The 24,597-nt window shown below is 34.8% G+C and overlaps 1 protein-coding gene across 2 annotated transcripts; it reads left to right on the top strand.

The window, feature by feature from the left end:
• Positions 1-402: 402 nt before the first annotated feature.
• On the top strand, positions 403-24,030 carry ZNF711 (zinc finger protein 711). Of its 2 annotated transcripts, XM_024129529.3 has the most exons (11): positions 403-453; positions 2,207-2,334; positions 3,283-3,539; positions 3,917-4,021; positions 10,086-10,649; positions 15,861-16,016; positions 16,713-16,850; positions 19,007-19,144; positions 20,015-20,062; positions 21,472-21,615; positions 22,136-24,030. In XM_024129529.3, exons 4-11 carry the CDS (start codon positions 3,943-3,945, stop codon positions 23,311-23,313), a joined length of 2,445 nt encoding a protein of 814 aa, XP_023985297.1. In that variant the 5' UTR covers positions 403-453; positions 2,207-2,334; positions 3,283-3,539; positions 3,917-3,942; the 3' UTR covers positions 23,314-24,030. The 2 variants fall into 2 exon arrangements, with proteins under 2 accessions (XP_023985297.1, XP_054937843.1); XM_055081868.1 differs by lacking the exons at positions 403-453; positions 2,207-2,334; positions 3,283-3,539; ... (3 more) ...; positions 16,713-16,850; positions 19,007-19,144 and adding an exon at positions 19,898-19,929.
• The last annotated feature ends 567 nt before the right edge of the window (positions 24,031-24,597 follow it).

Consider the following 24,597-nt stretch of genomic DNA (forward strand, 5'->3'; position numbering starts at 1 on the left):
GCCATTCAGATATTAATTCTCCCCCTCCCCCTCTTCCTCTCCTTTGAGAAACCTGGAAAACAAAATCTTCCCACGGAAACTCCTCAGGGTCGCTCCAAGATCGAGGCTTGCGCACTGGGTCTCGGCCGGTGGCGCAGGCCCGGCTTGCAAGTCCGCGGGGTCTTCGGGCAGAAACCCAGCGCGGGCTTCTGGATCGACCGCGCGCGCGTGCGCGCTCCCCCCTCGGCCCCCTACCCTGCAGCAAGGGGAGCGTGACGTAATGCAACCTCAGCAAGTCAGCCGCGATATAAAGGAGGACTAGGCGGCGCGCCTCCCAGACGCAGAGTAGCTTGTGATTGGCTCGAGCTGCGGAACCTCGGAAACCCGAATGTGAGGAGCTTACGGATCCACAGCTGCCGCCCCCCGCAGAAATCCGGAGCGCGGTCAGAAGCCAACTGGCGGTGGCGGCTGCAGGTAAGGAGACTCCTGAGGAGAAAGTAGAGGGACTCGGGTCCGCTGCGCTCAATGTCGTTAGCGTGAGTTGAGGAGAGGCTCCCACCCAGCGTGTAGTGTAGGACGAAGGGAACAATGGAAGTGGCGTCTAGTCCCTAAGCGTTCCCTCCCCCTCGGGCAGACAGTGTTTCTCCTCAGCAGCAGCGGGTGGCTGGAGGAATTGAGAGAATTACTTCCCCCTCAGCCGATCCGTTCTTCCCCAAGGCCAGAGACCCCGGGGGGGAGAGCCGTCGTGGAGGCCGTCGGTGGTTTAGGGTGACGGGAAAATGGCGGAAAACAAAACAGTGAAGTGAAGAATGCGGCGGCCCCCTGGTATTTTCTCTCGGCGACCCCCCACCCCGCAATATTCCTCTCGGTTGCACTGCCCCTACCTCGCCCCCGCCCCCCCGCCTGCCGCGGATGGTAACCTTGGAACGCGCGAGGGATGGCGGCGTTTGCGAGAAGGTGGCACTGCATCGGGCATTTTAGGGGCTAGGGAGCCGTCAGAGCCTGGGGTGGGGGTGGGGGGCCGTGTGCGGCAACTGTCGCCTCCGTTAAAACACCACCATTTTGGTTCCCAGCCGCCGTATCCCGTGTAGCGGGGCAGAGGTAGCAGGAGGAGGATGAGAGGTTGGGCAGCACGGCGTGGGTAGCAGCGGTGGCGACCGCTGCACCAAGTGCGGGAGGAGGGGAAAGGGTATTCTTGTCTCCTCGCTCTCTTGACTTTCCACTGCGAAGGTTCTCTTGTTTGGTTGAAGATCCAGGCAGATGGGTAATATATGGGAGGGCACATGTGTGCGTTCTGCTCAAAATGATTGAAACTTGGCATGATCATGGGAAAGGGAGACTTCTGCGGGAAGAGGGTTGCGTCCAAAGCTGCAATACTGCTACTTGCCAGGGCTCCTTTGTCTCCTATCTCTGCTAATACTACTTTCACATTCTCTTGCTCTGCCGCCTTAGGATTTCTCTCCTGTCCTTCACATTATTTACATTATTGAGAAGCTAGGTCCTGAGTGAAATATGTGTAGAGGAGACGAATGAGAGTAAAATGTGTGTGGGGGGGGTTGTCTTGTTTTGATTTTTGTTTTGTGATTTCTGCTCCCCACATATTTATGGAAAGATGTTTACCTGAAGAGTACTTGGTGGTTACCTCCATTCAGTAAGGATGGGAGATACACTCTTGAGAAGACTGAGAAGCCTAGCTATCTATTGGCTGTTGAATCCTTAACACACTGCTGTTCTCATACCTCATTCATTATTGATCTTATTGAAACTTCCTATATGGGAAAAAGGTGCTCCAATTTATTTATTTGGTATTCTTACAGTATGATACTTCCCATAATAGTTGCACTGTGTGTTAAAATTTTTACACTTCATTGAGCACTAGTGCAGATTTTTCTCTATGAATTTGGCAAGGGTAACGCCTGCCCTTGGTTGGTTCTCTTTCACTTTCCAAAATAAGGTATTGCTAGTGATTATTAAAATATGCTTTAGGGAAGATTTTGGTTTAATCAGGTGGTCGAATTCTAAGTGAAATAACGTTGCTTATGTCGTTTTAGGTAGTTGTTTCTGTGGCAATCCCTTCAGTTGCTTTTTAGATTAGCAGTTTTGAGCATATGAACCCTTCCTAATCTCACCCTGCACATTAAAGTGTAAAGAAAAATTCTTAAGTTGTGTAAGAGATTTGGTTTAAAATGTTTTAAAATATCTAATTGTGAATGTATTTTTACAATAGGTAAAAAGAACGTCTTTCCAAAGAAAGCAACGTAGTTCAGAAGGAAAACTAACAAAAAGAAAGTGCTGCAGATTTTATTTTACAATCTGTAAGAAAATCAACAGTTTCTTCAGGATACTCATATTAAGGTGATTAACAAATTACTTAATGTTTTATCTTTAATAATTAAACAAAATTAAGTGTTTAAAACATTTTAAAGACATCTGTAATTGTTCTATTAGTTATGTGATAAAGAAAGCAATTACTCTAATTAAATTTGAAATAGTACACTGTTTTAAATGTTAAAAATAAGTCCTTATGGCATTTTAATTTATCTCTCTGAAGCCCCGGGTAGTTTATTGTGAACTCTCTTGGCCTCTGTTGACTTCATTTTGAAGGCAGAAAATAATGTGGTATTTGAAACAAGATAGAGAAATATAGCTAAGAGTTTCTAAAAATTTGTAATTTTGCTCACACATGAAGTAATTTTGTTTGAATCATTTTAATATACAGAAAAGTAACCTACTGCTGTAGGATTTTGATATATATGACTCAAATGTTAATAAAGATTACTCTGTGAGACTTTCCTGCCTCTTTTACACCTATCAAATTTTGAGACAAGGGAAAAAATCTTAGTGATCTCTGGTACTTAAGGATAGATTAAGTTGTCTTACATGGCAGTTTTCTAAAAGTTTCTAAAACTTAATGATGCAACCTCATCTTTTGTGTGGTATAGCCCAATTTATTAAACATTCCTAACTAAAAATGAGGAAATGTTTTCTAAAATTGACAGACTTTTTGGTTGATTTACTTAGAATCTTATGTTTTTAAGTGAAGTATACATGTAGTTGTAAGAAATACGTTGAGTTACAGAACCTGACTTTAGGTTCCATACGATCTGGTGATCTTAAATATAGGATAAGTCATTTGAAATGAAATAGGTTGAGCCCTTGCTTTCAAAACTAGCATGAGGCTAGTGTGGCTTTATTAATCATTAATGAAAAAAATTAGTCATACAATTACAAGTAAAAGATATTCTGAAAGAAACAATTTACTAAATGTTTGTATGTGATTGATCTTATCTCCACTATATTTAGGAAGCAGTCATGTTTCATGAGCCCTCAAAACTGTGAGACAAGAGAATGTAGTAGAATAAGGCCAGACGTCCTTACTGGCTCAAAGAACTCCAGGGAAACTGGGATAGAACATTTTACATTATAAGTAGAACCCCGGGAGCCAGAGGTGAAACACACGTTTATCTGCAGAACTACGCTGCAGAGCTGAGCTGGGTCTGGAAGAAATGGATGAGAGCCACTGGATGAAATTCACTAATACTAGACACCTGAGTCTTCTAGTAATGTATAAATATCCCAACTATTGTCTGTTGTCATCTTGTTCTCTTTTTTCTTCTTATTTAATAACCTATATTTTAAGTGGAACCTCAGTGCTGCAGTTTTGTTCTTTTGCTTGCTTCTATCACTTCCCTATGGCTCATCACCCTTACTGTGCTTATTCTCCATTATCTTTGGTTTACTTCCATTTGACCCTTCTTTTATTTATGGTTGTCACATAAAGCATCTAATCAAGGCTTCTGTTTGTTTGTTTTGTTTTCCTTTGTAATGAGATTTGCACACCTGGTTGAGAGGCACATTTTCAATTGCATTATTTTCTCAAAGCAACTGACTTTGGCCTAAATGTATTTAAACTATTTTTAAACCATTTCTTTTACAGAGATTTGTGAATGAACTTTGCTAAGTATGGATTCAGGTGGTGGAAGTCTTGGATTGCACACATCAGACTCTAGAATGGCACATACCATGATTATGCAGGATTTTGGTAAAGCATTTTCTTTGTTATATTTTTTCTTTCTTTTTTAAAAGTCAGAACATACTAAATATCAAAACTGTATTGGGGAAGGGGAGAAATTACAATGAAAAATTGTTATTTTGCCAGGAAAATACATTTGTAGGGCTTATTTTCTTAAAGTAAAGCTATGTGTCAGTAGTCTAGATAAAATCATTCTTATAATTTTGTGGGAAGGTTGAGGTAAGGAAATTTGGAATATAGTGGTAATATGTCATTGGAAATGAAAAACTCAGTTTGCATAAATACCTGCATCAGTTCTCATGTGTCGGAAATATTAAAACATAAAATACATTTTAAGTTGCATTGTTAATAAAGCTGGAAAAGGAAGTACTTCAATCATTTGAAAGAAGTTAGTTAGATGCTTATATAGTGATAGAGGAATATCTTGTACTAGGTGATTAGTTATATTCTGATGCCATATACTCAGAAAGTTGTTACTAATAGCATTACCTTTTTCTTTTTTTTGAAAAAAAAATTCCCTACTTTTGTGGCCAAGTTTTTCAGTAGCCTCTTAACAGTAGTCATTTTGATGAAGATAAGTCTCGCTTGACAGTAAACAAAGAAACTGAATTTGTACAGGTTCAGTCTGAATGATAGAAGAGAGAGGTATCTGAAGTGTAAGAGGCGGGGATAGGGTGGTAAGAATTAAAGAAAAGATCAGAGTGAGAGTAGAAAAGACAAATGGTAAATTGGGACAAAAAGTAAACAGAAACATGAGATACTGTGGAATTGTTAAAGATGAAATTAGGAATGGGGGATTACAACAAGTGATACTTTACTCAATTAAGAAAATGCTCCTACTGTTTTCAGATAATATGGTTGAATGTTATTTTGTCTCCTGTTGTAAAGCCCACAGTAATGAGAGCCAGAAGAACTAGATTCTAGTCTTGGCAGTCCTATATCTGTGTAAATGGGCAAATTACATATTTCACTTTTGTGAAGGGGTTGGACTAGAAAGCATTTAATCTCCTCCCCAGTTCTCTGACTCCTTGACATTTCTGTCTGATGATAAAGGTGCAATGCATAGATTAAGATTTAATATGAGGGAGGGAGATGCAAGAGGAAAGAGATATGGGAACATATGTATATGTATAACTGATTCACTTTGTTGTAAAGCAGAAACTAACACACCATTGTAAAGCAATTATACTCCAATAAAGATGTTTTAAAAAAAAATTTAATATGGTTGGAATCGAGATGACTGTGTAGTTGATGAAATAGAAAGGAATTATGCATTTATTCTGCTGAAAGAGTCAGAAGTGAGTTGTGTTGATGACTTAGAAGTGATTTTATGTGAAAAAATATATAGGAATAAACTTTAGAAGAAGGACAAAAGGCTGAAGCATAAGAGATTTCACAAAGAATTTTGTGAATTCTTTGCTAAAGATAGTTTTTCAAATTCTGGAACACTTGAAATTCAATGTGATAAATTAAGTTTTGGTTGAAATTTCAACTTTAATTTTTTACCTTTTAAAAATAAGATATTTTTAAATGGAAGAAAGGCATTATTTTCTCCATTTAATACAAATATTACCTACCCTGTAGCATCTGGTAAAGTGCCAGAACCCCCCTCACTCCTGAAGAAGTTGCCCATTAGCAAGTAAAACTTGATTCGTTTCAGAGTGAAAAAAAATGTCTGATTGGTGCTGGTGAATATTTGCTTGGTGTTCCTCTTACCTTTCTTTCCACTGTTCCTCCTTAATGTCTTGAGTTTAATTAATCCCTTACTATATCTAATACTAAGCTTTCCAAATTCTAAAAATTGATTAGAAATTAGATAAATTCTCTTTAAATTTTTGCTAACATCAAAACTTAGATATCTGCAATGCCATAAATTAATTATACTTGTGAAACATAAGAGTTTAGCATACATAGGTAGAGCTAGCCAAGTAAACACACTGTGTGGTTCAGGATCTCTAAATTCTGTAAGGTTTTTGGTTGGTATGAAATGGCTACTATATTAAGAATCTGAACTATTAATTTAATTCAGAAGTTTATTGGACCAGTTTCTTTTGGAGGATACTTTAGAGTTTAAATTTTACAGTAGTATGCTTTATGTAATAACCTATGCGTGTCTCAGTATAATAGTTGACCTTAGAATCTGTGCCATTGAATTTAATTGTTGTTTAAGATTTTATTGCTGAAAAAAGTCCATATTGCTTTGGGACTTAAGTAGCAAAAAACCTTAGATGGTGGCCCAAGACGGACCCAACAAATACCAAATTTTATGCTGTCCTTCTGGTGAAATTCCAGGTATTCACATTTAAATTAAATAACTTTAGTAAAAAGGGAAATGCTTGAAATAATGACTTGTTTCTTACTGTTATCTGGTTATCTAATTGATTTCACACTTTTTAAAAGATCTTCATATCATTTATAATTTGCTACCTAGTGAGATAAATTTTAATGCCCTTTAATGCTGCTTACTAAATGCCTGAAATTTTAAACGAGTGACTCTATGGTAGGTCTTCTTATTCTTTCTCTTTCAAACTCTTCCTTTAGTGGTCACTCACTTGATTAGCCCTATAAATTCGTTAAAAAATAGTCTCTAGCATAAGTAAATTCTATTCTCCTCATTTAGGCAAGTTAAAAAAAAAAAGCCAGTCTGGAGTAAAACAATGAGTTCAGCTCCCAGCTTGAACCTTCGGCAAGGTTATTTATTTATTTATTTTTTATTTATTTATTTTTTTTAACATCTTTATTGGAGTATAATTGCTTTACAATGGTGTGTTAGTTTCTGCTTTGTAACAAAGTGAATCAGTTATACATATACATATATCTCCATATCTCTTCCCTCTTGCGTCTCCCTCACTCCCACTCTCCCTATCCCACCACCCTAGGTGGACACAAAGCACCGAGCTGATCTCCCTGTCTGTGCTATGCGGCTGCTTCCCACTAGCTATCTATTTTACATTTGGTAGTGTATATATGTCCATGCCACTCTCTCACTTTGTCCCAGTTTACCCTTCCCCCTCCCCGTGTCCTCAAGTCCATTCTCTAGTAGGTCTGCGTCTTTATTCCTGTCTGGGCAAGGTTATTTAATCTCTCTAAACCATAATTTGTTCATATTTAAAATAGGGATAATAACACTCTCCTTATTACACAGTTCTGAGGCTTAAATGAGATAATATATGTAAAAGTATTAGGTTGCTTGGTGCATAGTACTCAATAAATATAGCTAGAGTATAGCTAAAATAAGTGACTTTGTTTAGAAAGTCAGTGAAATCTAACAGATGAGTTGACAAGAGGAAAGAGCAAAATTGAATAAAAGACATCTTGGATCTTGGTCTGAGTAATCTGCCAATACCCTGTGAGGAACCCATCAATTCTTGGTCTAAGATCCTTAAATTATTTAGTTCAGGGCAGACAAGGATGTTTGGAGTTTTTTGGTTTAGATCTGATTTATTTTGACCTGTAAGTTCCTGCTAGAGTAAAGACTAGATAAACTGAAAAACACTTATTCCTTCTTCTTAGACTCCTCCCAAACAGGTTAATCTGAACCCAAGCCAGCACTAGCATTATTCTGTCCTTCTATCCTTCCCTAGTGTCTACTCTCAGGAACCAAACTACTCTCCAGCAATGTTCTAAAATAAACGGGGTTTCCCATATTTTAAGTCTAACTTATGAAAATATTTTATAAAATACTAGTTTCATTGTTCATATATATAGAATTGCAATACTGTGAATTTCATAGGGTTAACATTTAATTTTTCCCTGCTAAAAATCACATTTCCAGTCTGGCTGAATACTAAATTTGAACCCTCACCTTCTCCCTGTCTCCAAAAATGGCCAGTGGAGTAACAAGTGAATAGAAAGTACTTGTTCTATACATAGTCCCTTTGTCTACCAGATTTTCAAGGTTGAGGCTGTGTCCTTTTGGGTAATATGGTGGTTTAGGTGAGAGTTTGAGAATAATGAGAAGGCTACAGAAGGGTTGAAAGGAAGATAATCCTGAAAGGCAGCTTTTCCCTTCTCACCTTATTTTTTGTTGTGTTAGGGTATTAGAAGTGTTTACTGGTCTCCATCCTAACTTGCTAACAAACTTCCATAATGAATTGGTTAATAATAGTGAACAGTATATAACAAATGGTACTCTTTCAGGTATTACTGTATAGAAAGTGATCATTATGTAGAAAAGGCTTTGTACTGGATTATTTCATGTAGGTAATTTTGTTGTAACCTGGTCCACAAACTGTGTTAATTTGTTTACTATACCACCTCAGAGAGAATGTAATAGAATTACTCATGAAGGAATTTTACACTCTTACAGTATTTACAAGGGGGGTAGGAGTTGGTGTTTACCGTGCTGCTCAAGAAAAACGTTATTTAAAACTTTATTCCTACAGATTTACTAATTTAGAATTTAATACAATTTAGAGTTTGTACGTATGTTTTTTAAATAAACCAAATCCTTCTCTAAAATGAGTTGGTTTTTTTCTCCTCAAATCAGATGTTAAAGGATGCTTTCCATTTTTGAATATAGTAATTCTTGTAAAATAAAGAAGCTCAGGGACTTTTATGTTTATAATACATATTTTCTAATGTATTAAGCTTGTCATATTTTATTAATTTAACATATTAGCAACCTTTTATGTTTGTGTGTCCTTTTTATTTTAATTTTAAATTTTTTGTTTTTGTTTTTGTTTTGTGTGTGTGTGGTATGCGGGCCTCTCACTGCTGTGGCCTCTCCCGTTGCGGAGCACAGGCTCCAGACGCGCAGGCTCAGCGGCCATGGCTCACGGGCCCAGCCGCTCCGCGGTATGTGGGATCTTCCCGGACCAGGGCACGAGCCCACGTCCCCTGCATCGGCAGGCGGACTCTCAACCACTGCGCCACCAGGGAAGCCCTAATTTTAATTTTTTGAAATGCTAGACTCACAGGAAGTAGAAAAAATAGTATATAGGGTCCTGTATACCCTTTACTCATCTTCCTCCAATGGTGACATCTTTATAATAACTGTAGTACAGTATCAAAAGCAGGAAATTAACATTGGTACATTACTGTTAATGGGACTACAGATTTCATTCAGTTTTCACCATTTGTGTGTGTGAGAGTGTATATAGTTCTATGCAGTTTTATTTCATATATAGATTTGTGTAGACATCACCACAGTGCAAATACAGAATGGTTCCATCACCATATATATGCTATGCCAAAATAGTCACACACACCCCTACCCTTGGCAACTGCTAATCTGTTCTCCATCTCTATAGTTTTAGAATTTTGAGAATGTTATATAAATGATTCCATTTATACATTATACAGTACAGTTACCTTTGGTAATTGACTCTTTTCACACAGCATAATTTTCTAGCAGTTGATTCAGGTTGTTGAATGTATCAATAGTTTGTCCCTTTTTTATTGCTGAGTAGTATTCCATAGTAATGATGTGCCAGAGTTGGCTTAACCAACCATTTACCTGCTAAAGGACATTTGAGTTGTTGTATTTTTGTTTATGTTTTTTGCTACTAGGAATAATAGCTACTAGGCACTGTTATGGATATTCATGTACAGCTTTTTGTGTAAACATATTTTAATATCTATGAGAGAAATGCCACAGAATACAATTGTTAGGTTGTATTGGTAAGCACATGTTTTTTATAAGAAACAGGGCAAATTATTTTCCAGAGTGGCTGCTGCCATCACGTATGAGAGATCCAGTTTCTCTGCATCCTCATCAACCTGTGGTGTTATTGTTTTTTATTTTAGTTATTCTAATTGGTGTGTAGTGATATCTCATTGTAGCTTTTTTTTTACTTGAAAATCAAGTACATTATTTTTAAGGTCTTAATTTAGATTTTACTAACATCGTTTTCACCCACCTCCACCCCAGTTCCTGATTGGTGATGATTTTTATTACAGTTAAATTGTCAGTGGTTCTTTAAAATGATAGTTTGCCCAGGACTGTTTCATATTTAAAAGTATGAAATATGTTTCATATTTATTTCATATTTTATGTCATCTGATATATACATACAGTACTTTTAATTAATAAAATAACTTTACTTTTTTTGGATAATTGTTTGTATTGTAGTGGCTGGAATGGCTGGTACTGCGCATATCGATGGAGACCATATTGTTGTTTCAGTTCCTGAGGCTGTATTAGTTTCTGATGTTGTCACAGATGATGGGATAACTCTTGATCATGGCCTCGCAGCTGAAGTTGTCCATGGGCCTGATATCATCACCGAGACTGATGTAGTAACAGAAGGTGTAATTGTTCCTGAAGCCGTACTTGAGGCTGATGTTGCTATTGAAGAAGATTTAGAGGAAGATGATGGTGATCACATCTTGACGTCTGAGCTAATTACAGAAACTGTTAGAGTACCTGAGCAGGTTTTTGTGGCTGACCTTGTTACTGGTCCTGATGGACACTTAGAACATGTGGTCCAAGATTGTGTTTCAGGAGTTGACTCTCCCACAATGGTATCAGAGGAGGTTCTTGTAACTAATTCAGATACAGAAACTGTGATTCAAGCAGCTGGCGGTGTTCCTGGTTCTACAGTTACTATTAAAACTGAAGATGATGATGATGATGATGATGATGATGATGATGATGATGTCAAGAGCACTTCTGAAGACTACTTAATGATATCTTGTAAGTGAAACTTAAAGTCCATATACTTGGTAGAAACTGATTTATGTATAACATGGACAGGTTTTCTGGGATGGGGATCTATTCAATAAAAGTCATGGGGGTGATCTTTTGAAAAATAATTTTTTTCAAAGCTGTGTTGTTGAGATGCCTTTTTGAATTTGTTCATGTTTTTAATTTATGAAAATTTATACCCACAATGGAGTAAAATAATGCAATTTATTAATATCTTAGAACAAAAATACAGATTTGGAAGGTTCAAAAAGAACATTAAGTGACACAATATTTTAATGGTAAATATATATATTTCAAAATGGGAAGTTTATTTCATGCAACCACTGCTTTCTTTTTAATATGACAGGTACTGGAGCTGTCAGTTCAGTTTTGCTTAGGAGTTTAAGCATAGTATGTTAAGAAATGTGTGATTAGTTTTTTGAATTAAATACTTGAAAAGTAAATAATCCACTCAGATTGTGTTCTACAGTTCTGCCTGTGTTTGTTTTCTGTTGTCTATATATGTGTCTGTATAGTCTATGCAAAAATACTTTAAACGTATTTATTTCAGACTGCTTTTCGATGTCCTTAAGACATTCTATCTGAATGAGGAAGATAGAAATATCTTATTCTCATTTTAAGTGGTAAGTTTGCCTGAACAGCAACAATAATAAAAATCTCATGATAAGTTATTTATGGAGCTTGAGGAAGAAGTGGGTCTATTCTTTATAAAATTTGAAGGCATTCCTTTATTTTAAAAATCCCTTTAAAACTTAAATAATTTTATTTTAGAAAATAGAATATACAAAAATTAAATATTTTTTATATCATTCATTCTCTTGCCACCCAGATCCCTAACTTTTTATAATGGTTAGAATATTCAAATTGGGACTAGTTACTCTTTTTAACCATTTTCATTTATTTTATTTTATCCTTTTTTTTCTTCATCGCTTAATCTTTAATTCATTTTTTTACCTCTTGGTTTCTGTTGACCATTAAATCTTTCAGGAGTTAGAGAATAAATTGCCTTGAAATGTCTCACTGGTAATTTTAAAAGTCCTCTGTTTTTTTTCCAAGATATCTTCAAACTACTAAAGGGATAAAATTGAGGACTTAAAACAGACGGTTATCTTATTCCTAAATCCCTAACTATTCCTGTAAGGAAATCTTATCAGCAGCTGAGTTTTTGTGTTAGGGAGTTTATCTTCTCTCAGTCTCTGAGGTGCATCTGAGTTTTTTCCACTTTCAGACCAAATGTCACAATTTCTTTATCTTAGCAGTTGGTTAGGCTCTTCCACTTGTGCTAAGTAACTTGGAAATTAATATAGGATAACTGTATCTGTCTAAAGTTATCCCAGCTGTGCTTTTCTTTAAAAATACCTAACACCCTCAAAACATTTATGGGTGATTATTTTCTTCATGAAAAGCTTCACTGGAGAAGGGAGATTTCTTTAAATAATGAACCAATATAATGCATTCAAATTATTGTTTTACCTATAAAATCAGTTTTTATTTCTTTCAGGAAAATAATTTTGTATAAAGCAAAATATATTGGTAGGGTTATTATGGGAGAGGTCATGAAACCTCACCAATTTCAGGGGTAAAAGAGAAAAGTTAACACCTTTGTATTTTTTTAGTATAATAGCTTTATTGAGATATAATTCACATGCCATACAATTCACTCATTAAAGGTGTGCAATTCAGTGGTTTTTCATATATTCACAGAATTTTATCACCATCACCATAATCAATTCTAGAATTTTTTCTTCCCCCCAGAAGAAACTCCCATACCCTTGAGCAATCACCCCCGCCACTCCACTCACCCCTCAGGCAACGACTAATCCAAATTCTTTCTCTATAGATTTGCCAGTTCTCAACATTTCATGTAAATGGAATCATATAATATATGGCCTTTTTTGTCTGGCTTCTTTCTCTTAGTATAATGCTTTCAAGGATCATCCATGTTGTAGCATGCATCAGTCCTTCATTACTTTTTATTAATGAGTAATATTTCATTATATGGATATACAGTTTATTTATCAGTTCATCAGTCGATGGACATTTAGGTTGTTTCCACTTTTTGGCTGTTATGAATAATGCTGCTCTGAACATTCATGTACAAGTTTTTGTGCACATAGGTTTTCAGATGTCTTGGATATATACACCTGGGAGTGGAACACCTTTGTAATTTAAATATTACCAATTTTTGCTTGTTTCATCATTGCATAATACGGATCCATTACACATTGCCTCATCCCATCCCTGTGGTACATCAATATACAGTTGACCCTTGAACAACACAGGTTTGAACTGTGTGGGTCCACTAATACGAAGATATTTTTCAATAAATATATACTACAGTATTACATAATCTGAGGTTAATTGAGTCCGCAGATGCAGAACTACGGATACGGAGAGGCAACTGTAAAGGTATACATGGATTTTCGACTATGTGGAGAGTCAGTGCCCCTAAGCCCTGCATTGTTCAAGGGTCAGCTGTAGTCTATACTAATGTCATATTCACCATATAATTTTGGTAGATATAACATGAAAGGGGTACAGTAAAAAACCTACTTAGTTTTTAAAAGGAATATTATACTGTACATTTTGCTAAAATGAAATTTTAAATTGTACCAATGGGCTGTAGAAGAATATTGAACGATAGCAAACTTTGTAGGGTTGGCAAATAATGCACCTTACTGTTTTGTTTTTTTTAAGTTTTATTGGAGTATAGTTGCTTTACAATGTTGTGTTAGTTTCTGCTGTACAGTAGAGTGAATCAGTTATACATATACCTATATCCCCTCTTTTTTAGATTTCCTTCCCATTTAGGTCACCACAGAGCACTGAGTAGAGTTCCCTGTGCTATACAGTAGGTTCTCATTAGTTATCTATTTTATACATAGTAGTGTATATATGTCAATCCCAATCTCCCAATTCATCCCACCCCCCCCGCACCTTACTGTTTTAATGTTATATTTAGCACCAGTAGAATTCTGCGTTGTATATAATATTACCCACTTATTACTGGCTGGGATGTCATGTGGGTTGGGAAACAACACCGTGGGACTTGAATGTTGTAAGCCTTGTAACAAAAAGGTTAAGCTTGAATTGTGGTTATTTTGAGTATTATCTGTGTAAAGAAGAGTCTTTGATGATCTATTTCTAAAATCTGTTGATTGCCTGTTAAATCTTTGTTAACTTTGTACTTTCTATAACAAAGGATATAGAATAAATCTTGGTGAAGTTGATGGTTTATCTCTTAAAACTGTACACTAACATATTTAATAACTTTATCATCTTCTATGAACTTAAAATACAGAACAAGTTTAATTATTCAATACATTTCAAAATTGTTCATTCTGAGGAATCTAATTAAGTAGAAAATAATGGCTACATTAAACTGTGGGCCTCGAGGAAAGGTATAAATGGAATCAGAATAGCACCAGTAATTTCAATACTTAAAGCAAAAATTATGGTACAAAACTTTTGAGAAATGACCAAACAAATGTCTATTTCATTTCATGAGCTTTAATTTTGTGAATTACAGTTTTAATTCAGTTTATCCCAGGAGGAACTTTGATTACTTTTAACCATTGAAGTGTAATAAAGTAGTATTTATCAGATGAGAGTATTTTTTTCATTAATTTACTGTTTAATCCAACCTAAGAAATTCATATTTTGGACACTTTTTGAGTGTTTTATATCCTATGTCTTTATTTCCAAGAATGAGAAAGTACTTTTTTTCTGAAGACTTAACGTGCCTCTTAATTTTTTTAATGATCTCATTGTTTTATTCAACGTATTTTAAGAGAGGCTGTTAAAAACCAGTAATATCAGATTCTTCCTCATCTTTTTTTCTTTCATTTTAATCTGTCCCATTGTGAAAAAAATATTTGCCAAAAAAGTACTAACAGAATTAGGTTTTATGATGGAGTGAAAATATTTTTCTGTTTATTTTGATCATTTAGGTACTCTCTTTCATAGGCAATAAACTATTTGAACTCTTAAATAGTGTGGAATCATTTATATTTAATCACAAAGTTAAAGTAGTTTTACATTGTAAGAAGAATTTCTGAAATGTGTTTTCACTATTTTGAAAGGCCAAAGGAATATTTTTGAATTTGCATGTATCAAATTTGAAACTGAGGTAGAGAAAATCTAGACTTTGACCCATTTAGATCTTACTGAAATTCATATTTTAAGAGTACTGAGTTAAAAACTTTTTAATGTCACTTTATTCTGTTTTCAGTAGCTCTGGAATTGTTTAGATATAGTCAAGGCTTCATGATTTTGTTTCATATATGATACTATGATACATACAGTAGGGAGGAGCAGATTTTCAGTTTAGGTTACATTTAAGTTTTTATGGGGACAGGACAAGCATTGAAATAAAAAATGGTAGGCATATAATCTTTGGGGGAGTATATTGTTTAATATTTATGTCCAAAGAGCAAACTTTATGAATATAATATATTCATTGCATAGTTTATGCACAGTATTCACTTGAAACTAAATGCTATTCTTAAAGAATCAAATTTTAAGCATACTTAAAATGTAAGTAATTATTGTTGCTTTATTTTATATATGATTTGAAGCAAATCATATAATGGTAAACCTGGAAGTATACAAAATTTCTGATTTGAAGTTGCCTTCTATTGACTCAACAGGAATTAAAAGTATTTACTAAGATTTTATTTTTATGATTTCTGAAAAGCCCTTTTTATAAAATAATTCAGGTGTTTTCTGTTTTCTCTTTTTTTAAATACTAGATTTCATATGTTAATTGGTTTTAGATATACTGTTATTTAATTTGGGAATTGTTTATATCAGCTTATTTCATGAGTATTATATATTTTATGTTCTAATTTTTGTTATTAATTTTGATGTTAGGATTTAGCTTAAAATGTTGAACGTAATGGAAGATTATTTAATATTTTCCCAAACCACTTTAATTAAAGCTCTATGGTTAAGAGTATTTCATATACATAAATTGAAATCTGTGATTATGTCTTTTATATAATTATGATCATGTAGTATATCTGTCTTGTATACTTTTTTTCATGAAATATACCACTTTTAATGGTTGCATAATAGGTCATTAATTGAATATAGTGGGTAGGTGGTTAACACATTATTTCACATTGCACTAATACTTAACACCCACTAAATGTCAATGGTACTTTTTGACTGAAACAATTTCCCGTTTATATTTTACAGTGGATGATGTTGGGGAAAAATTAGAGCATATGGGGAACACACCATTAAAAATCAGCAGTGATGGTTCACAAGAAGATGTTAAAGAAGATGGATATGGTTCAGAAGTAATAAAAGTGTATATATTTAAAGCTGAGGCTGAAGATGACGTTGAAATAGGTACAAATAATAATTTTAATTTATTGCTATAATGGTTAGGAATTAGAACTTCTCTTTTCTGGAGACTAAGTTATAATATTGCCTTCGAAGTGCAACTCTTATAAAAGGTTTCTTTGGGGATGGAATATTTTAAAATTATATATAAATATAAAGCAGGGATAGAGAACAAGTCATCTTAGATACTTTTAAACTTGAGTAGAAGATTCCAGTTGAAATTTCAAAACATGAGTGGAGGGGATTTGGTTTAGAGTAGGAAATTATGTGTATTTAAGGGCAGGCTAGAGGCAGGGTGCTTTGGATTTTAATCCTAGTTCTTCCATTTAGCTGAGTGGCCTTTAGTGAATTACTTAACCTTCTTCTGCCTCAGTTTCCTCATCCATAAAATGGTTATAATGGTAGTAACTACCTAATAATGCTATTGTGAGGATTAAATGGTTAAATACATGTAAAAGACTTAAATAGTGCTTGGCATATACAAGTGTAATGTAAGTGTTAACATTTGTTGTTATTTCTTAGTGATGACTGAAAATTTAAAGTGCAATTTATAAGAAAATTCTCTTGACACTTAGAAATTTATGTTGGAATATTTGAGGGGGAATATTTTTCTAAAGGAAAATATTTTATGTATCCTTCTAATTAATTTAGGGAATTATTCCATGATACTTACTGATTTTGATACATGTTTTAACTTTTAAGGTGGAACAGAAATTGTCACAGAGAGTGAGTACACCAATGGGCATTCTGTAGCTGGAGTGCTTGACCAGAGCCGAATGCAGCGGGAGAAGATGGTTTACATGGCAGTTAAAGATTCTTCTCAAGAAGAAGATGATATCAGTAAGAAAAAAAGGCACTGTAGTGACTTATCAGTAGTCATCATGCATTCTTAAAAAAAAAAAGCAATCTCATATTCAAGCACTACATAGGAACAAAGTTCAATAAAATAAGTCTGACCCTTCACTATAATTAATTTAAAGGAAAAGTGTCCTTTTGACTATCTGTGCATGCATGTATTGTTCAAATGAGCAAACATAAAATACTGTGTCTGAGATACTAGGGATACAGAGATCAGCAAAATATGGTTCCTGACTTTAGGAGAGCCCACAGATATGTAGGGAATTACTGAGAATCTATTTTGTGTGTGTTATTGAATATATTGCATATATATTATCTCATTTAATTCTCATAATTCATCTCTGAGGTAGGTGGTATTAGCCCTGTTTTATGAAAGGAGAAAGTGCACAGGGAAATTAAGCAGTTGCCCAAGGTCATTTCAGTATTAAACGAGGAAGATAGGATTTGAACTCATGTCTGCCTAACTCTGCTGTCAGTGATCTTTGTACATGGCAGTGAGCACTGTTCACCTCTCTCTGAATTTAGCAGTAGAAGGGCTAGCTGGTTGTTTTCCTTCTGCCACTGAGAGATTAGCTGAGTAAGTATTCTTCCAAGTCAAGCCACCAGAATTTTTACTTATTATGCCGTTGATGGTCTCCAAGTAGTTGCTGTTTAAGGTTTCTTGTGGCTGAGTACCACAGGGTGAAAAAAGCTCCTCACATTTCCTTTCCTGCCATGGTACACATTACCTTATGAAGATGTTTTACTTTCTTCCTACTTTCTCCTCACCTCATTATATGAATGCAGCCCTTCCCTAAGGCTTTTTCTGTCTTCTTTCCATGCTGAGACAAAAACTACTTTGTTTTGCCCTAGAAGAGCAAGAGCCTCCACTTCAGTGCGTTACCTTGACAGCTTTATCTATAGCTTTATCTATAGCTTTATCTATACTGCACTATGATCCCCACTCCTCAGATTTCCTCCCCTAGAAGTCACAGGGAGCTGAATTCCAATCCCAAACAAACATGAATAATATACCACAGCTGAAAATGTCAAAACAAATGAGTCTAGAGGATTTGGTTAGAGAGAAAAAGAATTAATTTCTATTTGGTCTCTAGATTCTTTTCCTTTTTACTCATTGGTCAGGAGACTGAAGATTAGGTTAGCTGATGCCAGAATTCCGTAGGGATGTGCAAAACTTAGACCAATGTTTCCTCTGGTTTATTGAAAGAAGGGAAACCTAGGAGAAGAGGGATACTTTTTTCCCACATTTTTTCCACATTTTTCAGTAGTGAGTAGGGACTTCCCTAGTGGTCCAGTTGTTAAGACTTCATGCGTCCACTGCAGGGGGTGTGGGTTCGAGCCCTGGTTGGGGAAGTTTCACATGCCGCACCTCGCAGCGTGGCCAAAAAAACAAAAAAAATTTAGTAGAAAATCCCAGTATGTCAATCAAAGGAAAAGTGTAAATTCAAGCCAATTTTCTACTTAACACGTTAAATCCAAATGGATTATTTCACATAAAATATACTTACTGACCTTCTAGGTTTAAATTCTCTTACACTAATACTATGTTTTTTTAAATGTCTCACTTAACGCGTTTGTCTTCAGTAGGGTCTCTGAAAATCCTGCCTCTTAATGGGTGTCCACATAGCCTTGAGCCACCAGCATTTTATATTATAACCATATATTATGGTTTTACTTACTTTCATTTTTAATTCTTTTTCAATTACTTGTATTTTTGACAATTTTTCATTGCATGTACAGTACTGCATTTAATTTACATGTGGGATAGCATGGACCACTTTCTAGTACTGATTCAATGGGAAATGCCTTCTGAGTTCTGAAGAACTATCAGGTAGAATTATGGAATACAACTCTTCTTATAAATTCCTAATGCCCAATCGACTGTGAAATCAGTCAATATATTTCAAGCTCACATTTTATATAATCTAAAAGTCATTTTCATAGGACTAGGTTTTAAGAGGAGGATAAGAACTTTGATAAATTACTGTCTCCTAGTGGCACCAGCCTGCGAAGTGCCTAATGTAATTTTTAAATTAACCAAATTGAAATCTTGAAAGTTGAAAGATAATCGTTTGGAAATTTTTGCCCATTTATTAAATACTTGGGGTTATAAACAAGCAATTATTTCTAAAATTTAGGTTGCGCTGAAATAGCAGATGAAGTTTACATGGAAGTCATTGTAGGGGAAGAGGAAGGAACTTCTCTCCCTGAGACTCAGCTTGAGGACTCTGATGTTAATAAAACAATTGTCCCTGTTGTCTGGGCTGCGACATATGGTAGGACACTGGCATTTTTTCACCTGATAAGTACATAACATATCTATTTGATCAGCCTTTAGGTCATTAAATATGCTGTGCTAATGCCCCCCATGAGTTGGCTAATACTATAAAATGTTTTGCTGTGGACTGATTCATCTCTAGTTACTTACATAATTTTTGTACCACATATCTTGTGTTATTTACAATGAACCTTGCTTAATGCATTTTGTTTTTCAGTAGGATTTATTTTAAATCCTACATGTATAAGTGAGTGCCATAAAAAGTTTTATTTTTCTAAAATAGGAATATCCTTTGAAAATTGATCCTTCCCCTTTTGGAAAAACTTATTTTATGTTTTAATACCACAAATAATAAGATATTGGGGTTTTGAAAAGGAACAGAAATCCAGGTGTGCTCTTCTAGGAAGTACGTAATGAAAGGTAAATTTATCAAGTTATTTTTTCCCTTTCTATTTTATCTCATTCTTACTTAATTTACAAGATGGTCCAGGTATACTCTTTACTTTGAAAAATTTTGTTGTTCAAATGCATTAATTTATCTTAACTTGGTTTTTCCAAAGGTTCATTCATTCAACAGTCATTTATTGAGCATCTTCAATTTTGAGGGTATTCTGCAGAAATATCTACCCAAGTTTTATTTGAAAAGTAAGGTTGTCCTAGATGTTAGTAGTTCGAAGGATGCTGACAGCAGCCCTTATTTTCAGTGTGTGATATAATCTAATCTATGGGAGTGGAAGAACTCAACAACAACAAAAAAGTTTAATCCAAGGAACGGTGATCAAAGTAAGATTTTGTAGATTAAGATGTGATCTACTAGTAATCATTATACTCAGTCTATCAGTTTTTAATTAGTCTTTTTTTTTTTAAGGAGATGAAAGAAGAGTTTCTCGAAGGTATGAAGATTGTCAGTCATCAGGTGAGAGAGCATTATATGTGAGATGTAAGTTTAGCTGGTTTTGTGTACTGCTTGGTAGATACAGAGTTATTAGTTTGTGTGTACAGACCCATTTGTTAGACTCTTACTTGCCTGGTCATATCTAGTTAGTTAGAAAAGTTTACCTCTTTGGGAAATTGATTAATTTATATAGAGACATAGTGTGTGTTATTCTGTGAGTGCAGTTCATTTTAGATTTACCTTGGGATTTCCCTGGTGGTCCAGTGGTTAAGACTCTGCCCTTCCACTGCAGGGGGCATGGGTTTGATCCCTGGTTGGGGAGCTAAGATCCCATATGCCACACGGCATGGCCAAAAAATAAAAAATTAAAATTAAAAAAATAGATTTACCTCAAGATACAAATATCAGGCCACTTACTACATGGGCCATAAAAAAGTTACTATGGAAAAAATTATACAATAGAAATTATTCTGACATGAAAGTAAAAGTTGCCCATGATATCAACCACTTGTTAATGTCTTCCTTGGGATGGAACTATTTTTTTAATTTCTATGGCAACCAGTAGATTTATATAGCTGTTACATAAAGCTCATGTGTCAGCATAAATTTTTTTTTTTTTAGTTTTAATAAACTTCATATAGTGTTATTTATTCCATGGTTGATAGTTCTTTTTATTTTCTTACACAAGGAGACTTTTTCTTATGATAAAGTGTCTATTTTGTTTCTATCTTTAGGTGGTATTTGACTAACTGTAGATTTCAGGGGAATTAATGAGAGGCATATATATCATAGCATTTAAGCTGAACAGTTTCTTAGGGCTACATTTTTAAACTAAATTGCATAACACAAGTGATTGTGAGAACTGAGATTTTATTAAGTACTTTATTCCATATACACTGATCCCACTGAAATTGCAGTAGATTGCCTGCCACATTTATCTTAACACTTAAAAAACAATATTAATACTTTTAACATTAAGTAAACTATTCTAAAGCATAAATAGAAGAAATCTGTTGTTATGTATTACAGTTACCATGATTGTATTGGATAACTGACATGTGTAAATTTCTTTGCTAAATCTCTTTAATTTCATCAGCCTTCATCAATGAGAAATTGATCTGATGTCAAGATTTTGTTTAGGGTCATAAAATTCAGTTTCTTATGTTTCATTCACCTTATCAGTTTGTTCCTTTAAGATGAATAAATTGGGATATTTTAAAGTTACTTTCACATGGTATTGTATGTAAAGTATTTGCATATACACATGTGTGTGTAAGAGTATAAAAGAGAGAGAAGGAGAAGATGGGTGTACTTTGTGAAATTTAGTACTGCAATGGCAACTGAATGCCATGTCTTCTCTAATTCATCTAACCAAAACCAAAAAATTATAAATATATGTAGTTTAATGGTGTATCGAATTTTTTTTCCAGGAAATACTTTGGACTCAACATTAGAAAACAGAAGTAGTACAGCAGCACAATACCTTCAAATTTGTGATAGCATTAATACAAATAAAGTACTTAAACAAAAAGCTAAGAAGAGGAGAAGGGGAGAAACGAGGCAGTGGCAAACAGGTAAAATACTAATATATTACTCGATGAATATTATAATTGCTTGAAATGCAGTAGTATTTTTTGTAACCCAAGAATATGCCAGTTGTTTGTAGTGTAGTTAGTCCTACTCCCATGTACCTACTTGTGTTTGATCTAAATAGTTGGGATTTTTTAAATGTTCTACTGGTAATTAATAAAACTGTGCTTGTTTGCTTTTTACCCAAATGATGTTTTTAAAGAGAATTTTCAGGTTGGTTTAACAATAAAGGGTGCCTATTTCTAGTTTACAAAGTGCATGTGATATAGCATTTTGGCAGGTGAATAGTCTATAGTAGAGTGCTGCTCATTACTTTGTAGTGAGCTACTTTATAAATTGCTTTCAATGTGCATTTTATCTTACGGGATTTTATTCTACTAGTATAGTTCTCACATTGTGAATGTCAGCTAATTTTGCCGCCTTTGTGGTAAAACTGTTTAAAACAGTCTGGCCAAATTTCACAACTTCCCTGTTTTGTTTTCTTTGTTTGTTTTTTTAATCTAGCTGTTATAATAGGCCCTGATGGACAGCCCCTGACAGTATACCCTTGCCATATTTGCACAAAAAAGTTTAAATCCAGGGGATTCTTGAAAAGACACATGAAGAATCATCCTGATCATTTGATGAGAAAAAAATATCAGTGTACAGATTGTGACTTTACAACTAACAAGAAAGTGAGTTTCCATAACCACTTAGAAAGCCATAAGCTTATAAACAAAGTTGACAAAACCCATGAATTTACAGAATACACACGAAGATACAGAGAGGCTAGTCCATTGAGTTCAAATAAACTTATATTAAGAGACAAGGAGCCGAAGATGCACAAGTGCAAATACTGCGACTATGAAACTGCAGAACAAGGACTGTTAAACCGACATTTACTGGCTGTTCACAGCAAGAATTTTCCTCATGTTTGTGTTGAGTGTGGGAAGGGCTTTCGACATCCTTCTGAACTCAAGAAGCATATGAGAACCCATACTGGTGAGAAGCCATATCAATGTCAGTATTGTGTCTTCAGGTGTGCAGATCAATCAAATTTGAAAACTCACATTAAGTCTAAGCATGGTAACAATTTGCCATATAAATGTGAGCATTGTCCCCAAGCATTTGGTGATGAGAGGGAACTTCAACGCCATCTGGATTTGTTTCAAGGACATAAGACACACCAGTGTCCTCACTGTGACCATAAGAGCACCAACTCAAGTGACCTTAAGCGGCATATCATATCTGTCCACACTAAGGATTTTCCTCACAAATGTGAGGTCTGTGATAAAGGTTTCCATCGTCCTTCTGAGCTCAAAAAGCATAGTGATATCCATAAGGGTAGGAAGATTCATCAGTGCAGGCACTGTGACTTTAAAACATCAGATCCATTTATTCTTAGTGGTCATATCCTTTCAGTTCATACTAAGGATCAGTCATTGAAGTGTAAAAGGTGCAAAAGAGCGTTCAGACAACAAAATGAGCTCAAAAAGCATATGAAGACTCACACTGGAAGGAAGATTTACCAATGTGAGTATTGTGAATACAGCACTACAGATGCATCTGGCTTTAAACGACATGTGATATCAATACATACAAAAGACTATCCACACAGGTGTGAATTCTGCAAGAAAGGATTCCGAAGACCATCAGAAAAAAATCAGCATATTATGAGGCACCACAAGGAGGCTCTTATGTAATAAGATCAATATAAAGAAAGAAGCTATTTAGAAAATATGACATGCTACATGGGAAGATAATTTCATGAACTGTTTCACCTGGTTACAAAGCTTGATATTAAATCATAAATTTACATTCTTTTTATTAAAGATCTTAAGATATTTGAATTGAGAGGGGATCTCATAGCCCTTTGAAATTAGTTAAAGAATTTAAGGAGCACCATAGAATGGTTGCAGAAAACCTTATTGTCTATTTAATAGTATTATAAGCATAATTCAGCTACAGAGGGGAAGAGCAAAGACAACCACTTTATTTGGCTGATCATACTAGAGACAGATGTTTCTGAAAAGATCATATCTAATTGAGGAGTTTATCAATGCTTTGCTATCACAAGCAAGTGTCACTTTTATGCCATTTTAGAAATGGAGTGGGGAAATAAAATGCAGTCATCCATTAGTCACTTAGTCATTGAGCCTTTATATGGTACCTGGAAATTGAATTCCAGAAATGGCAAAAGTTTTGTGTATTCATCAAAAGAAATTTCACTGGAAAACAGGTTAGATTAATTCAGTACCATTTAAAAGAATTTCAGAGCTGCTAAGACTTTAACACAGGATAGGATGTTTAAAATATAGCATTCTGTACTGAAGTCTAAAGATTAAAGTTCCCCTTTTTCTAATGCTCAAGTTGATTGTTGTTCAGTGTGGCATATATGACAGAAGTATATTTGAGTCAAATGTGGCTTTCTAAAATGGATGCAACAGTAATGTTGCAAAGTTAGCACTATATTTCTTAATGATCTAAAGATTAAATTGAGAGAACACAGTTTTCTTAAATATTATGTTTAGAGGTTTTTTTAGGACAGTCATAGCAAGTATGACTGTTCTAGTCTTACTTGCTCTAATGTTTAAAGGTGCAATTTTATGCCATTATTGAAAATTTTGATTTTTAAAATCTATATACCATATTATTAACATGCATTTTCAATATGAGGCAGTATTTATGCGGTATTTAACAAAACACTATGCTGCCAATAGAGCTTGGAGGTGGATATTCAGTTTACACTGTATAAATTTAAAATATGCATCCCTTTAACAATGCTTTATGTTAGCATGCTGCAAATCAACATGGCGCTTAATATAAAAAGCAGGTTTAGGGAAATTTAATGAAAATCCTGTTCATAAATGTAATGCATATGATGTGTACTTTTAAGTTTTAGTTGCTTCATGTTTACACTCAGCTGTTAAACATAATTAAAATGTAATTTTTCTTCATGCTATATTGTGGCTTTGTTTTAAATATTG

Source organism: Physeter macrocephalus, chromosome 21 (assembly GCF_002837175.3).
Source record: "Physeter macrocephalus isolate SW-GA chromosome 21, ASM283717v5, whole genome shotgun sequence".
In the NCBI taxonomy this organism is placed as follows: domain Eukaryota; kingdom Metazoa; phylum Chordata; class Mammalia; order Artiodactyla; family Physeteridae; genus Physeter; species Physeter macrocephalus.

Bases quoted from the DNA above. Each gene is read 5' to 3' on its own strand.
- ZNF711 (XM_024129529.3), top strand. From the start codon at position 3,943: ATGGATTCAGGTGGTGGAAGTCTTGGATTGCACACATCAGACTCTAGA. The intron at 16,017-16,712 runs GTACAAATAATA...TTAACTTTTAAG, and splicing joins TGAAGATGACGTTGAAATAG to GTGGAACAGAAATTGTCACA. The intron at 19,145-20,014 runs GTAGGACACTGG...TTTTTTTTTAAG, and splicing joins TGTCTGGGCTGCGACATATG to GAGATGAAAGAAGAGTTTCT.